The sequence below is a fragment of the Doryrhamphus excisus genome, linkage group LG14, assembly GCF_037039965.1.
Source record: "Doryrhamphus excisus strain RoL-2023G ecotype Guam linkage group LG14, RoL_Dexc_Guam_v1.1, whole genome shotgun sequence".
Taxonomy (NCBI): domain Eukaryota; kingdom Metazoa; phylum Chordata; class Actinopteri; order Syngnathiformes; family Syngnathidae; genus Doryrhamphus; species Doryrhamphus excisus.
In genome coordinates, this window is record NC_136370.1 from 4,342,893 (window position 1) to 4,360,941 (window position 18,049).

Below are 18,049 nucleotides of genomic sequence, written 5' to 3' on the forward strand. Positions count from 1 at the left end.
TTGACAGGCACGTTCTGCTATTTTTCAGGATCTACAGTACTAACAAAACTATTCAGGAGCAGTTTTTGAGCACCTACAACGAAAACATGAGTCACAGATCCTGTGACTACAGTCCTTTAAGGGTTTACTACAAAAACACTCGTCGAAGATGCACTATTACAGGAGCAATCTGCTCTTTTTGAGAACCCACAACAAAATTGCGAGTCAAAGATCCCCTATGTGACAGGAGCAATCTAATCCTTTGAGGGTCTAGTCCTTAGAACAATTGACAAGAGTGCTGTTTTTTAGAATTCGATGCACAAACCTACCATGTGACCAATTTTTAAAGTAAACTCAAGCTCTCCTTGAAATGCTGGCTTCATGTTTTTACATATTATGCTTATTTGCTTCAACTCACCAAACCCTGAGCTCAAAAATCAGCATCAAACTTTGTCTCCTGGAGCTCACTTGAAACTGAAAACCAAGGTTGCAAGTCCCTGGACTCGTCTCCCATCCTTGGGGAGAAAAATTAAAATCCACAACTCCTTGTTAGTTTCGGCATTTATAAATTATGGACTGCATTGCCGGAAGTCCCCAGCAGTTCACAGAGGAGCCACTAGATGGCTCAGCTGTGCTGTGCTTTACAGTCGATACAAGAGCCCTGATCTTGTTTCTGAACTTCCCATCTCGGGCAATGGGAGACACAAGTGACACCCAAAGCCAGTCCCCGCTAATTAAACAGAAAAAGCAGCATGAGTTAGCTTTTTGTACGGACAGAAGAGGTCATTTTTTTCAAGATGAATTAGTCTGATTCAATTGAGTTGATTAATTCACAATCTTGCTGTGTGGCCCCGTACTAAATGTTCCTTGTCCCTTTAATGGCCCACAAGCTTGGTAGCTGGGGACAGCATAGCATATTCAAATATTCAAGTGTGACCATATGGCCCAAGCATGGTGCCTTCTAACATGTCTGGCGGTCATACAATAGCACACACCCGTGGAGTCTGTGTTAGAATGAAATGAAGGCCATGCACGTGTAAAACCAAGTTCAACTCTGGACAGTATAACCCGGCTATAATAAAGTGTGACAAGTCATGTAGCATCTGGGTGCTGATGTATGTGTATAACAAATCGACTCTATGCTGCTAAAATTATCATAGTATTACAAATTTAGTCTCAGAAAATGAACATTGATTTCTCTTAATATTTTGACTTAAACTTAAAATTACAGACATTTTTAGTCATTTTTTAAGTCATTTTTTAGTCAACTATTTGAGCTTTCTTTTTGCTTTTGTAATTATGAGTTTATTCCAAAAATATTTGTACTTAATTCTTGTAGCATTTGAACTATTTTCCAACTATTTTCCAAAAATTACAACTGTACTCATCGTTTTGCTCTGAAAAACGTTACTTCAACTTTGCTACTAAATTGACATTATTTTTGTTCACCCTATTCTTGTGAATTTGTGACTTTTTCCTCTTAATATTTTGACTTTATACTGTATAGTTAAATTACAGCTGTTTTTTTTTCATTTTCGATCAGGGTTTTATTTTCTTTATTTTATTTACCGATAACCCATCAGTGAAATCAGCGAATACCGATCACATACATTCAGTGTAAATGTTTAAATGTACTACTGGCTATATTAGGGCCAGCCCTCGTCTGTCAGCTTGGCACCACCACTTTGTTCCCATATATATAATGTTTTTCATTTCTGCTGTTTAGTTTAGTTTACAAGTTTTGTCTTGTAAATTTTCCTCTCATAAAATTATGACTTTAGTCCCATACTTTTCGCTAACCAAAATGTTTCAAAAATTACAAGTTTACTTTGTTGTGTTTCTCATAATATTCTGACTTGTATTCTGAAAATGTTTTTTTCCCTTCATAATATTTGATTGCTAAGTATATATTTTTTCTTGTTAGACTACAACTTTGAAAAACTTTTCCTAAGTTTTGACTTTATTCTTGTTAATTTACTGCAGATTTTTGCATTTTTAACTGTATTTAGGGCCTCACTTTGGACACCTCTCCTTAGCTGCTCACTCTGCCAAATTCTGTCCAAAAACACAATAATTGCAGTTTTGTGCAACATAAAAGGTGTATTTTTCTCCCAAAATATGTGGTACACTTAACAGGGTGTTTGACTCTGTGTTCCAGGTACGGGCGAAAGCGGCAAGAGCACCTTCATCAAGCAGATGAGGATCATCCACGGCGCGGGCTACTCCGACGAGGACAAGAGGGGCTTCATCAGACTCGTTTACCAAAACATCTTCACCTCCATGCAGGCCATGATTCGGGCCACGGAGAACCTAAAGATCCCCTACAAATACGAACAGAATCGGGTAAGTGCTGACGTAATTTCCTCAAAAAGGTGGCAACGTTGAGGCTATTATTGAGCAACAGCAGCCCTCAATTCCAGCCCTCAGAGAGAGCTGCAGGTCTCTTATTGTCAACCTCTAATTGAGGACTGATGTGCTCTTGGGATATGTGCTGATTGTGGTCCAATTTTATTTTATTATGTTATTTCAGAAGGGCAGAAAAGTTTTACTAATCGTTTCGGTGTGATATAAGATTCACCGGTGGTGAATATAAAATAAATAGAGTGGATTTTTTTGTCTTGGAGAATGGACTGTATGTTCCCTCCCTTGCCTCTGCAGTCTAACGCCATGCTGGTGAAAGAAGTGGACATTGAGAAAATCAACGGCTTTGACCAGCCTTACATCACGGCTATCAAAAGCCTGTGGGCCGACCCGGGGATCCAAGAGGCCTACGACCGCCGCCGGGAGTACCAGCTCTCTGATTCGACTAAATAGTACGTTTGTCTCTCTCTATGTTGGTGGAGTGTAAATATGGCTCCTCACTAGTCCCAAATACACACTTTGCATACCACTCAAGAAGTACATTGCCTTTGCACTGTAGCTTGTTCATCAGGGGTGGGCAACCTACACACACTCCCACTGAGGAACCGCTATAAGGCCCAAAAATGTAATCCACAAACAGTATGCTCATGATATCAAGTAACAAACATATGTTTGATCATTGTGGTATGGAAGCCACTGAAAGAAAGAAAATATCCCAACGCTAAGTTATAATGAAGTCAAAATTATGACATTAAGAGATAAAAAAGTCAGAATTCTGAGATAAAGTCAAAGAACATCAAATAATAAGATTGAAAATCCCAAATTATGAGATTAAAAATCAATTCATTCATTTTTTACAGCTTATCCTTATGAAGGTCGCGGAGGTGCTGGATCCTATCCCAGCTGTCTTCGGGTGAGAGGTGGGGTACACCCTGGACTGGTGGCCAGCCAATCACAGGGCACATATAGACAAACAACCATTCACACATTCATACCTATGGACAATTTGGAGTTTTTGGAAACCAGAGTACCTGGAGAAAACCAGAACATTTAATCTCCACACAGAGATGCCCGAGAGTGGAATCAAACTCCAAGCTACGCGCTTACCTCTCGGCCGCCGTGCAGCCATAGTTATGGAATAAGGAAATCAAATTCTAAGATTAAAAATTCAATTGACGAATTAAAAATCAATTCTGAGATTAAAACCAGTCCTAATTTTTGAGATAGTTATGAGATATGTCATATTTATGAAATAAAAAGTCAGAATTATAAGAGAGTCCTAATTATGAGTTAAGAAATTCGAAATTACAAGAATAATAATAATGGGATGAAGTCATAATTTTGAGACACAAAGTGAATCTCTTTTTATCTTGTCATTTTGAGTTTTGAATCTTCTAATTATGACTTCATGTCAGTCATAATTTTGGCTTTTTATGTCATAATTTTGACGTATCTCGGAATTATGATTTTTTTTCTTTCAGTATCTTAAACAGGCTTCCAAATACCGTCCCTTCTGAGATCTACAATTAAAAATGACCCCAGTTAGGACACAGGTTCCCCACTTCTGTTGACAAGACCTCAGGCTTAGTGGCCTGAGATGTGATGTACAGTGCCCTCTAGTGGTGGGCGTGTTGTATTACTGATGGTGTATTACTGATGTCTAATGCCTTGCGTACCTGCAGGTGTGGTCCATACCGTAAATGCTCCATTTAATGCCTCTCTTCAGTGAACCGACGAGTCTCCTGTAGTCACCGGGTGCGCTTTTATGACATTCTCAGTGTTTCCCATGGGATTGTTATCTATTTGTGGTGGGGGAATTGTCAAATTTGCATAGCTGACCATCACGCATTTGCAATAAGTCAGTCGAAAAACTTTGAAGAACTTTGTTCTGTTGCTTATTTTTGTGAGTTTTCTTTTTGTCAATGCCAACAACAGGACATGCTTTTAGACGGGAGGGAGAGAGCAGGTTTTCCTGTCAGAATCGCCAAAAATCCCTTCAGTCAATTTTTTTACGACTTTGGTGCTACCACCAGTCCCTCCTGGTTTGTCGGCATCCTCTCCGTCAGACCAGGTGTGTTGTAATGAGTTTATGAGCGAGGGCCAATAGGCAGCACCACATGTATTTGTAGCGGGCCTCCACATGTAAATAAAATGTATGGCAGGGCTCTACATTAAAAACCAAAATGACTTGCCCATAGGGAATCCTTAAGGTGAGAACTACTTGCCCGAACTTGCCCCATGTAAAATGAAAAGACTGCCATAATGATATCATGTAATTTTTTGTGGCATCACATGAGAATCTCAAATAAATAAAATAATAAAATAATACCTTACACATCGTAGTCGTAGTAAGCAGTGATATTTATAAGTTGTGCACCACAATGAAACATTATTGAATAGACACATTTGTGTACTAGTAAAGTGTTTTTAATCCAGAAAAAAAGCTCAATGGTCAAACAATAATTTGTGAAGTAAAGGTGAGAAAAATACACAGAGAAATGGAAGTGCTAGATTTTGTAGCTTGTGCAAAATCAGCACTTGGAATCGGTGGTGTTTCATTGTGACCACTTCAAATTGTCACAGCAATGTGATTCACTCACCTGTGCCATCCTTTGATTTGCTGCCGCTAATAAAATACTTGTTTAGGAGGCACTGGTTCATCACTTTTTGCTGTTTCCTTCAGAATTAGACGATGTTGGCAGCGACGCCATGATGGATGTTTTCGTAGTCAAACGATCGCTGATTGGTTGATCGCGAACAACGGGTGTGGGTAAAACGCGGACTGTGGATTACGGACCGCGGTCTAAATAAACGAATCTGATTGGTCCATTTCAAGATTTGCAAGGATTGGTTTGCAAATTACCACCGGAATTACGTAGTCCGTGTTTTACCAACACCCAACAAGAACCGCTTAAAAAAAAACAACTCTTGGCAGTATGGCATGCTAAAGTGCACTTGCCCGACGGGAATATCACTGATTGGATTTACTTGCCCGAATTTTGTTTTAACTTGCCCCGGGCCATCGGTACATCGTTATTGTCGAGCCCTGTATGGGAAGCACCGTTCTGTTGCTGCGCTGAGCTCGGTTTTTCCTTCCTGCTTTCTCATGCCCTCTGAATCATTATTAGAGCATTGTAGAGCATTTACGGTATTTCCTATATGTGCTGCTTGTGTTATCCACATGTGTACATGTACTGTATATCTCCAGTTATCTTAGCGATTTAGACCGTGTGACTGCGGACGGCTACGTCCCCACCCAGCAGGATGTGCTCAGGGTCCGTGTTCCCACCACGGGCATTATTGAGTACCCATTTGATCTGGAGAATGTCATCTTCAGGTACCCTCCCTCCTCCCCCATAGATCCAGGACTGCAGCATCACCACCACTCCGGCACACAAATCCACTGATGACGCATGATTTATTAATTCATATACTTTGTCGAGTGAAGCAGCGAAATTCAGAGCAGAAAGTGGAGAGGGATGAACGTATTCATAGAACAGGATCTCATTCGAGCTAAACAAACCAGCAAAATGTCCTTCCAACAAAGCAGCTCCAGCTGAAACAGGGCGATAAGACATCAGTGGTTTGTTTGCAGTTGTGTTGAGGGTCTGCCTCAGGTTGCACTGACGCTTGAAGGGGGGAGGGAGCAACCACCACGTGCCTGATGAAGTTTGTGGGTTTGTGTTGTGATGTCAAAGATACATGAGGAAGCGCTTAGAAAATATCCACAGTGGACTTCCTGTTATCTTTGATGTCATGCCTGTTCAAACCCCGTCTTTATCTGCTAACCTTTCCTCCTGCTTTGACCTTACTGTCCACATATTCAAAGTTCCAAGGATGAAAGTGGAGTTTCAACTCTTCCCCTTTTTTTGTCTCTTTGAGTGTCTGGCTTTTTTTCTCTCTGACAGGATTGATCCACACTTCCTGGAATGGCAAAGGGGCGGGGTTGCTCTAATGACCTGTCACGCTTTATATAACTGTTATCCTGTCTCTCTCCTCTTCTTTTTTTGTTGTTGTGTCTGTTTTTTCTCTTTCTCTCTTTGCCTGGCTGGCCTGTAGCTATCTTTCCGATCTGGATCGCATTGCAGATCCCAACTATCTTCCCACTCAGCAGGATGTGCTCAGGGTGCGCATCCCCACTACGGGAATCATAGAGTACCCCTTCGACTTGCAAAGCATCATTTTCAGGTAGAAAATGAACTCACCCCGCACCATTATTATTGCTCTTATTGCTGCCATGTCAAGGGAAAATCTGCAGCTAGCTCCAAAATAGCTCCTAGACTAAATATCTGACCATGCTGAAATGCTGAAAATATTATACGCGACTGTGAAGGGCAGACTCGCATGCCTAGACACCCAAGGGCTATTTGATTCAACTAGCTAATATTAATAAAAAAAAACAAAAGGTGTAATGGACACAAGACATTTTAGAAGTGCAAATGAAGTTCTACATTCCGGTGCCCACTCGTCGCAAATGGGTCATCTCCTCTCGTCTTCCTCCTCGTTGCCTCTTTTCCTTTCTGGCTGGCATAAGAAAAAAAAACCAGGTCGTCCTCTCCACGTTGGAGGGATACGTTTATTTTTGGGTTGCGGGTCCTGCAGGGCCCTGGTAATGGTGTGCGTCTCTGTGGAGCGAAATGTAACGGGCCACCACCGGGGCGCAGCGTTGCACCGTCAGTCCCACCTTGCACCCATGCATCTGTTTGCACAATATAGTCCCCTAATTGATGTCATTTGTACCATGGATTGGCGACGAATGGCTGCTCAAATTAATGAAAGCGGGGGGCCTCAAATCCCCCGAAGATTGACGAGTGACCTCGTCAAGGAGAGACGCTCTAGAATGATGAAACCTCTTGAGGATTTGCACAGCAATTAATCAGTGGAGATGTTCATGAATGGCTCAGCCGGTGCCAGCATTATAAGAACGAGATGTCACGCTCACGTTCTGTCTTCTCGTTCAGTTAGATCACATCAGGTAGGAAAGTTTGAATAAGCCATACATCCAGTTAGGTGGTCTAATATTTTTGAATGCCTTTCAGTTTCAAACCGGTCATAGCTTGAGCTGCACTTGTGTCTTGTGTCGCATGCATGACTCGCTCACATGGTGCATCGCTCCTTTGTGTATTCTTATCAATATCTGCATCCATTCACTCGGAATGCCTTAAAAACTGCTTCAGTGTTGAATCCATCTGATGTATGTTCTTTGATGGCTACATTTATCTTCGGATGCTAAAAATCCCTTCATTCAACTTCAAGAACCCATTGTCTGGCAAAGGCTGGGTTGTTTTAAAAAGGCTGAGTGAGTCAGAGATTTTCTTCCGGTCACTCGCAAAGACGCGCTGGGAGGGGATATACCCCCCAAAAAAAACTCGTTAGCAAATTTTAAGATAATGGTGTCATTGAAACTTAAGAAATATACAGTGGAACTCTGGTATTTGTGGGATTTGGTTTTCGACAAAAGTTATTGGTACAAATGCACGGCCAAACAAAGTATCCACGCATGGAGAACAGAGGTTACACAGTTGTTGGTTTTTTTTTTCATGCATAAGTAATACGTTTGTCTTGGAGGTAAATTTTTTTAAGTATTTTTTTCTAAAAACGGGCCTCGACAGGTCTTACATTCGGGTCAAGGCGGTATTTCATACCTTCTACCTTTTGATACCACATTTTCGATGGATTCAAACAACCTGTCGCAACATTTATTGAAGCCGTCCCTGCGATTAATATCGAGGATTTAAACCACTTGACTTCTTTTCCCTTCATCCTGGCTGCAGGATGGTGGATGTCGGGGGTCAGAGGTCAGAGAGGAGGAAGTGGATCCACTGCTTTGAGAACGTCACTTCCATCATGTTCCTGGTGGCCTTGAGCGAGTATGACCAGGTCCTGGTGGAGTCCGACAACGAGGTGGGAAACATGAACACCACATGTTCAAAAAGCCATGAAAAAAATGCATATTTTTGATACTATAAACCAGGGTTGTCCAAACTTTTTCCAATGAGGACCACATAGTGAAAAATGAAAGGATGCAATGGCCACTTTAATATTGTGAAATTTGTAAAAAAAATTTCCATTCGTACTGTTTTCTTTAAATGTTCTTGCAATATTATGACTTTCTTCAAGGGATGCTCTAATCGATCGGCCACCGATCAATGGCAGCCAATTGCTGCTAAAAATCGGCGTGCGGAAGGAAATCCTACACGTCTGCTGTGTCACATAGGGTTGCTAACAGAATTAACTATTGAGCTTGAGACAGGCAAAGCCAAGCGATGCCAACTTGTTTGATCACATCCTTACCAAACGTATCTCTGTTATTCTTGCATTGCTAGAGTTATCCACCGAGCTTCTGGTCTTCAAAATCCAAATGTGACATTTTGTTTTTAAAACAAATATGTAGTGTGGTTAGTTTGGCACTCATTTTTGTCCCACAGGAAGCCACAGTATTGCTCAACAAACAGCTGTACTGTTTTGTTGTCATTATACTAATTATGTCTTGTTTAATGAACATAAGCATATACAGTGGTGTGAAAAAGTGTTTGGTCCCTTTATCATTCATTTTTTTACATGTTTGTCACACTTAAATGTTTCAGATCTTCAAATTTAAATATTAGTAAATGACACAACTGAGCACAAAAGGCACAACCACAGTGAGAGCCATTATCCAAAAATGATCAAAACATGGAAGTGTGGTGATCCTTAAGAGTGGCCAGCCAAACAAAATAACTCCAAGAGAAGAGTGCAGTGATGACCCAAGAGGTCACAAAAGACCCCACAACAACATCCAAAGAAGTACAGGCTTCACTTGCCTCAGTTACAGTCAGTGTTCATGACTCCACCATAAGAAAGATACTGGGCCTGCATGGCAGAGTTCCGACACCGACTGCTGAACAAAAAGAACATTAAGGTTTGTCTCAATTTTGCCAGAAAACATCTTGATGATCCCCAAGACCTTTGGGGAAATACTCTGTGGTCTGACGAGACAAAAGTTTTTAACTTTTTGGATGGTGGGTGTCCATTTTCATAATTAAAAGTAACTCTGCATTTCAGAAAAAGATCATCAAGAGTAAAATACAGTGGTGGTAGTGTGATGGTCTGGGGCTGTTTTGCTGCTTCATGACCTGGAAGACTTGCTGTGATAAATGAAAGCATGGATTCTCAAATCAGGAACGGGGCAAAGATGTTTTCACACCACTGTAGCATGTCTAACCTGAGTGAATAACTTTTTTTCTTTAAATTGAAGCTGTATGCGAATGAAATGATTTTTTCTCATATGTCAACGTTATTCTCATGAAATCATATTTTCTTCTGGGGTTTTTTCCCCTCGTTATACCATATTTTTACAATGGGGTGCTGACCAATAAAAAAACCCGGCCTGCGAATGGCTCCTGTGCTGCATTTCAGACACCCCTGCTTTAGGGTTTAGACCCTATGATATGCCTCTCACAGTTATTAATCCGTTTTACACATTAATAAAGAATTTGAGACATGCCGTATAAAGTAGTGTACTTATACATTACATCTTCCTGCTGGAAAGTGTTGAGTGGATTGATAAGACAGCACCCTCTGCTGGATTCATAGCTGCAGCACCCCCCTCCCACCCCCTTGCAGATGGCGCCATCACGTTCTTTTAAAGTAACTGTAATATGGAGATTCGTGCTTAACAAAATATTGTTGTCCCATCAGAACCGCATGGAGGAGAGTAAAGCTCTGTTCAGGACGATCATTACCTACCCGTGGTTTCAGAACTCCTCCGTCATCCTCTTCCTCAACAAGAAGGACCTGCTAGAGGAGAAAATCTCATACTCGCACTTGGTGGACTATTTCCCAGAGTTTGATGGTAAGATCACTGATACTATCGCCAGCACCCCGCAATATTGCCTTTCTTACCATATCGGTATCGGCAGCAGCTCTTCACTCAAGTTAATGAACACATTATGCTTCTTTCACAAATAAACAGTGTTTCTGCAAATGAGGTCAAATATTGCAATATATAATTTATGGAAAAAGTGTGGTATTTACTGTAAATGTTGGGGTATAAGCCAGTACTTTTTTCTTAAACGTTGAACCATACGGCTTGTATAGCGATGCAGCTAATTTAATGTTTTATTGTATTAACATTGTGGCTTCTCCTTAACTTCAGAACTACTACTAAGAACTACTACTAATTGTTCATATACTGTGCCGCATGCGAGTCAGTGAGGAAACGATCGGTCTTTCTTTGGAAGCAGCCAATAACGAGCTAGCAGTGCACCCACGAGCTGTCAACCCATTGGAAAGCACAGGGCACCATTATTAAGATATATGTATATATTTACTATACATATACAGTATTACCAATGAATTCATCACATTGTAACTTAACACTCAAAAGGTATATATACAAGCATAACATGTCCCAATAGTTTAGTTAAAAAAAAAACATAAACATTTTCCCATAAGGCATCACTTCTGAAGCGCTGCAATGACATCAGCTTCCCTGTGGGCGGGCTCCAGTCTCTAGTAATTTTAGTCAAAATTTAAAAGGTTGTAAACATGTTTTCTATGCTCGAATTAGCAAAATATTCAATTTATAAAGAGGGAATAATCACTGTGGGTGAATACAATCTATTAGTCCAAAAAAATTGCCTATTTAAGCATATTTTGATTTTTTGCCTAAATTCCTTCATTGACCAATTTTCTTCATTAGATGTTTCCAATACAAATTGCTAAATGAACTAAAATACAAATATAAGACATTCTGAAGATGCTGGGTTGAGATGTATAATTCTACACTAGTAATATATCAGTACTGTACAGAACAGGCAGTAAAAAAAGAAACACCACCAAGGTACTTTCACAATACTATAAGTCTATATTATGTCTCCTTTATGTCTTATGTCTTATTTTCTCTTATCTCTACTTATTATGTGTACTATATTGGGTAATACGAGTATAAAGGGGACTGATAATCTCAAAAATCATATTTAGAAGGTCGTAAACAGGTTTTCTATTCATTCATTTTCTACCGCTCTAACGAGGGTCATGGGGGGGGTGGAGCCTATCCTAGCTGTATTCAGACAAGAGGCGGGGTACACCCTGGACTGGTGGCCATCCAATCACAGGGCACATATAGACAAACAACCATTCACACTCACATTCATACCTATGGACAATTTGGAGTGGCCAATTAACCTAGCATGTTTTTGGAATGTGGGAGGAAACCGGAGTACCCGGAGAAAACCCTCGCATGCACGGGGAGAACATGCAAACTCTACACAGAGATGGTCGAGGGTGGAATGGAACTCGAGTCTCCTAGGTGTGAGACCTGCGTGCTAACCGCCCCATAAGGCTTGTTTTATGTTATTATGTCTACTACATTGGGTAATGGGGTGTAAATGTGACTATAGGGGTGTTATATCATGTTTAGAGAGCTCTAATCATGTTTAAAAAAACTCATATAGAAGATGTTAAACAGGTTTTCTATGCTCTAACAACCAGAATATTCCACTCATAAAGAAGATTCACGTATCACGTTTTGGGTTTGGAACAAAATGTCCATGATTTTCCTAATCTTTAACCCCCCCCATCCCTACACCACCTGGTGTGCCTCCATCAGGTCCTCAGAGGGATCCGCAGGCGGCGCGGGAGTTCATCCTGAAGATGTTTGTGGACTTAAACCCCGACAGCGACAAGATCATCTACTCTCACTTCACGTGCGCCACGGACACGGAGAACATCCGCTTTGTGTTTGCGGCCGTCAAAGACACCATCCTACAGCTCAACCTCAAAGAGTACAACCTGGTGTGAGCAGCGAGGTGGGGCCTGGGGGGGAGGATGGCAGCGCTCACGTTGCACAAAAGGCACACCTTTTTTTTTTTTTTTTTAAGAGTGCGCTCGACTTTTCATCACCATGCTCACGCAAGTACAACCCCACCCCTCTTCTCACTATACACACACACACCCTCTTCTCCCCACCCCCACTCCTGATCCAAATCTCTTGTGCCCTCCTTCCCCCTCCTGCCTCGACAGGCCTGGCAACTCTCACACGGTGACTGTAAGGGACGTCGGTGCTTATTTTTGTGTGTGTGTTTGTGAACCCCTCCGGAACCATGCCGTCGTGGAACGCCACCACCGGGGGAACGAGGATTTGGGTCTCCACCTCACGTCTCTGAATGTACCCACCAGTGTGATTGCAAAAAAAACAACAACAACTAAAAAGAACTCTGTAATGTAAATGTATAAAAATGCATAAAAGCTGATAGATGCATAAAAAGCACGAGGGGCTTGGGGGGGGGGGGCAGGAAAATATGTTTATATCGCTGTTTTTAAACGGTAAGCTACTATTCAGTAAATCATGGCTAAAAGGCGGAAATATTTTTTAAAATTGTGAAAACAAGTATCCTTTTGGAGTGTTTTTTTTTGTTTTTTGGGGGGAGCTATATTTAATGACCCCCCCCCCCCCCAGATCTTTTGTGGATGCATTTACAGCAGGGGTGTCCAAAGTTTTGTATTGGCTAAAAATACAATGATTTTGTGGACATAAAATAACAATATTTGGACACCCCTGACGATTAACAGGGACAATCATGTGACCCGGCGCCATTATTTTGGAAAGTAAAAACGTTCTTTCTATAATGCCGTCCAATCAGACACTTCCTGCCGCATTACATCAGGATGTGCTTCTGTTTTTGTTTATTTAATTTTTTTTGTTTTACTGTATAGTCCCTTTGTGTTTAACAAAAACAAAAAACGATTGCTTGCTATTTAAGTGATGGGACGGGGCTACAAACCTTTCACTGACTCACTCTCTGACGTCTGTGTATATTTGTTTGTAAATACATATACACATCACTGATGTACAAAAAAATGCTCTGTGGTACACCATCTTTGGCAAAAAAAAAAAAAAGAAAAAATAGAAAAAAGTATCTCGGTTGGGTTAGCATACAGTTCTGTTTTTCCCTATGGTAGTATTGATACTGTGATCATGGATTTTATTGACTTGATTAAATGGGACGTCGCAGAGCTGGCTAAATATCATATAAAATAACGAGCAGCAATCTTTACGGTATGGTGACAATTTTAAGAGTAATTCACTTTTTTTTAATTTATCTAATTTATGGACCAGGTTTGAAGGTGTTGATAATTTTGACCGCTTTTCTGTCATGTGTTAATAATAATAATGATAATAATAACACGCTCCTTTTTTTCTCACAACGGAGCCTACTTGAGTCTGAACTGCTGTTAAAAAAAAGGAAAAAAAAGAAAAATTAATGAATGTCTGGTATTGTAAGGATTTTAGTATTTCTTGCTTTCTATTTTGGGACGATTCCATTTGTACTTGGCCGTCATGGCGTCTCCATCCACTGTCATGCATTTTCTTTAGGAGCCCTCACCTTTTATTTACAAAAGTGTTTTCCTATAGGTTATATATATATATACATATACACATATAGAGAGAGAAGGAGAAAGAGAGACAGCGCTGTAATGCTTACCTAGACAATGTACAAACATAAGTGGATTTTTTTCTAATGTTGGTTGAACCTGGCAACCCATGCGTGCTATTTTTGTTTGGTTTTCCATTTGGGCTTTCTTGAGGCTTGCTTTGATAGTGCCAGTGAAGTGCAGATATACCTTTTCAGTCTTCTTCAGGTGACTTTAATCCCTCATCCTCATTAAGGGCTATCACAGTGGGGAGCACAGGACTACACGCATAATTCATTCTTTTGTGCAGACATGGAGATGACTTTTATATGTGTGCGTATGTGACATACAGTATAAGAGGTGGAATGTTCATGCAAACCCCAAATTGTGTATTTTGTGACAGTTTTTGGGGGGGGATTTTTTATACTTATGTGAAAGATGAACACATTGCTTTCCCCTTTCTGTGCATTCTAACGAGAAGAAACTAGTTAGTATGAGCTGGCTAACAATGCACGCCATTGGGAGGTAGTCCCGCTCTGATGATACATGCTGTGATGAAGTGCTGACTGTATTGGAAAGTCTGTCCTAGGCACAACTACTCATGTGACTTCCATCAAAAACAGCGACAACACTTATGATGTCCGCTGTCCTTTGGATGGCTGTGTCTTCCAGCACAAGACGTGTGCTCCAGTCCTCTGGTAATAAATGCGAGCATTTTGAGTCTTCAAAGCGAAATCAAGAGCTAGGTATCCACTCTTCCGTCTGTGATTGGTGCTGAGGCGAGCGGCTAGCGAGACGTCGTGTTACTCCAGTCAAATTAGTTATGTCAATGGAACACTGTTGCTCTTTTTTGGAGTTTTGTTTTTGTTAGGGATTTAGTGCCAAAATGAGTTGGTCCTTTGATGTGCATTGTTAGCTAGCTCAAACTAACTTGTTTTCTTGCTAGAACGCATAAAAAAGGGAAATAAATGTGTTCATGTTTTATGTAAGGACTGTGAATGATTCCAAAAATGTGGAGTTTCCCTTTTAAGTTGGACACAGGTGGGGGGGGGCTTTTGATGTTCTGCAGTGTTACTCGTCAAATATAAAAAAAAAAACACTACAGCCACAATAAGTACAGTATTGCATGTTTTCCCAAAGTTGCCAAGAAGCTGACAAAAAACCTAAATATTCATATTTTTTTTGTCACCACTGTATGATGTTAAACACAATGTTTGATATTTCTTCAAATTGTATTATTGTACGTGTACACTAATGAACTCTTCTCGTGCAGTGTTTCCCATACAGTGGCCTGCCACTGATACATTTGACGCTACCTGTTTGACCTTTGCACCCCGCCAGCCAGAGAATAAGACATTGCAAGAAGGCTTTGGTTTGAGTGAGGGTGTCCAATGTGCGGCCCAGGGGCCTTTTTTTCGTGGCCCTCAACACATATTGAAAGTACAATTCAACAAGAAAACAGCACCAAACCTGTTTTAAAAGAGCATTAATATTGACATAATGTATCAAAATAGGATGAGAAATATTACATTAAGAGGAAAAAGAAAAGAAGGAAATAGAAATATTTGTATTAAAAAAAAAGTTAAAAGCAAAAATCTGGTGGAAGAAAATGAGCAGTAATTGCATGAAAAAAAGTGTTAGAATAAAGTCAGGATTATGGGGAAAATAGTATAAAGTTTAAATACTAAAATATATATATATTTTTAAAGTGATATTACAAATAACAAAACAAAGAATAAAGCTGCAATATTATAAGGTTATAATTTTACTTTAATAAAGTCTAAATATGAGAATAATGACAATTCTAAGAGAAAAAATGTACTAGAATGTTTCAATATTTGTCAAAAATCACAAAAACAAGCAGTCATTTTACAAGAATAAATCCTAAAATGTACTAATATGTGAAACAAACCAAAAGAATACAGTTGCAGGTTTTATGAAATTTAGGGTTGGTAAAAGTTATATAATGATAAAGTTAAAATATTATGAGAATAAAGACATCAAGAAAAAATTTTAATATTTGCTAAATAAAACTGGCAAAAATAGAAAAAAAACAGGAACTCTCCAGGAAATCAAAAATGTTTCCCTCACCACTTTGCCATTTGAATTTGTAATGTAACCTATGAGTACTCCAAAATGTATGCACATGGTATGTATTTCTGGCCTAAATTAAGCATTAAAAATGGCAAAATGTGTCATATTCCACAATGGTCACTCAGTGTCAGTAATGTCATATTGCTGAGAGAAGCCACCGCAGGAACTACTCGCTGAAAATGTGGCTCCCGATGCTAATGTGTGAGTCTATATTATATCTTACATGACTCATTTTCTTAGTGTATCTACTTTATTGGGTAATAGAACTGTAAAGGTGACTATAGGGGTGTTATTTCATGTCTTGAAGGCTCTAATAATATGAAAAAAAATATTCCGAAGCAGGCTTTGTGTGAAAATATTTGATTTATAAATAAATGAGGGATGAGGGGTTGTTTCTTCGTGGCCAATTATGCAAATTATACCCCACCCCTACCCCGACACTGCCACAAATGGACTGCAGTCCCATGGGAAACACTGTCATGAAGTTTTTATGTTGTGCCACTTTTTCTTTTTTCCAACTGTTGGAAAAACTGACCATATGACGCTGACGTTTTCCTTAAAGGTTTTGAAGCGAACATTGAACAAAGTTTCCCAAATCACGGGTGGGGCCTCTGAATGGGTCGCTGATTGTAAAAGAAATAATAATAATAATAATAACAACGTGTATTTGCATAGATTTGGGGCCCCCTTGGGGTTGGTTCTGTCTGTCCTAAACCGATTATACAATAAGGCTTGCCAAATCATTTTTCTCCTCCTCGTTTAAAATGACACTACAGTGCGGCCTAGGCGTCCTGACGTGTGCCAGGGGTTATACGATACAGTACTTCTTGTTTTGCTTGTGAGCAGTGTTGCACAGTGGTGTACTATTGTTATTTTTTTAGTTTTTGGCGCAATTCTTTATTTATATAGTGCTATATTTCAACATGTGATGAGCTGGAAAGAGGGAAGGTGTTTGCATGACACTTCAAATCTTTTCAGAAAGGTTATTGTGTGTTTATTTTCCTCCTCACTGTAACACTATATTTGTTGCCTTTTAATAATCATGCTGATTTTTTTGGGGGGGGGGGGTGGAACTCACAAAAAATTTGCATGTTTTTTTTATTTTTATTCCTGCTTTATATTCTTGTAGAAAAATACCCACACACGCACACAACCAGACTTGGTGTTTCCCATATACTCATTCATCTGTGGCGGCACACCGCAAATACATTGGGACCGCCACAGATAGTTTTCAAAATGATCTACTCATAACATAAACATCAAAATCAAACCAACCCCGCACCACAGATCGATTGTAGTCCTGTGGGAAACACTGAGACTCCGCCATACAGTATATTCTTCTTACAGATCACTTGCATTTTTCCCACACGCTTAAGGAATTGTGAAGTGGTGTACAACAATGTTTTTGTTTGCTATGTAAAACGATGTAAATGATGTATTATACTGAGTGTGCCAACCCCCCCACTCTTTCTAGAGCCAGGCTCGCTCGCTTTAAGTGCCAACACCGGTCGGAACCACACGGCCGCACACCCTTCTTCCTCCCCCTTTTTAAATAATATTCATAAGAAAACATCAGAGTCTAAAAAAATAGATTAAGTTCATAAAGATTATATTCTATATTTAAGATTGAAAAACTTAAAAGGCTAATCTGCTATTTTTGTTGTTTTTTTGTTTTTTATTATAATTGCATGTGCTCTTTCTTATTTTGTGTTGCAAAGTGAGGGCTTGGATGTATTCGTTATTGATTTTACATGACTCTTCTTGCCATATTTTGTTGTTTTGTTTTGTTTTTAAAGAAATGTTTTCATATATTTGTTTTTTTCAACCACTGTTGCCTGATCCTCATTCAAAAACATGACATATGATCATTGCCGCCTTCTAAGAGAGAAACATAATGACAAGGTTATCTGTTTTAAAATTGAAATAAATTTTGTTCCTATACTTGCTGATCATGCGTGTCGGGAACTTTTATTCTTGCCGCTGCTGGATGAATACAATGCATGCAGAAAAATGGTTAAATGAAGTTAAATACGGAAGTATAAGGCATTCACAGGACAACGTCAAACATGGTGTGTAGTATTCTACGCGGGTCAATATTGGCTGATAATGTGTCTATATTAGATGTCTTATTTACGGTGGTGTGAAAAAGATCATCAAACTAATTTAAATATTAGTCAATGACAACACAGCTGAAAACAAAATGCAGTTTTTACAGTGC

General features: G+C 39.7%; 1 protein-coding gene across 2 annotated transcripts in view; it reads left to right on the top strand.

Moving 5' to 3' along the window:
- The window catches only part of LOC131140094 (guanine nucleotide-binding protein G(q) subunit alpha), a 32,606-nt gene extending 14,834 nt beyond the window's left edge, over positions 1–17,772 (top strand). The window contains exons 2-7 of one of the 2 annotated variants that reach the window (XM_058090209.2): positions 2,138–2,322; positions 2,638–2,792; positions 5,549–5,677; positions 8,115–8,244; positions 10,021–10,174; positions 11,933–17,772. In XM_058090209.2, coding sequence (XP_057946192.1) covers positions 2,138–2,322; positions 2,638–2,792; positions 5,549–5,677; positions 8,115–8,244; positions 10,021–10,174; positions 11,933–12,123 — 944 coding nt within the window. In that variant the 3' untranslated portion in view covers positions 12,124–17,772. Of the gene's footprint in view, positions 1–2,137; positions 2,323–2,637; positions 2,793–5,548; positions 5,678–6,399; positions 6,529–8,114; positions 8,245–10,020; positions 10,175–11,932 lie in introns of both variants that reach the window. The other variant, XM_058090208.2, reaches the window with a different exon arrangement.
- Positions 17,773–18,049: the final 277 nt, after the last annotated feature.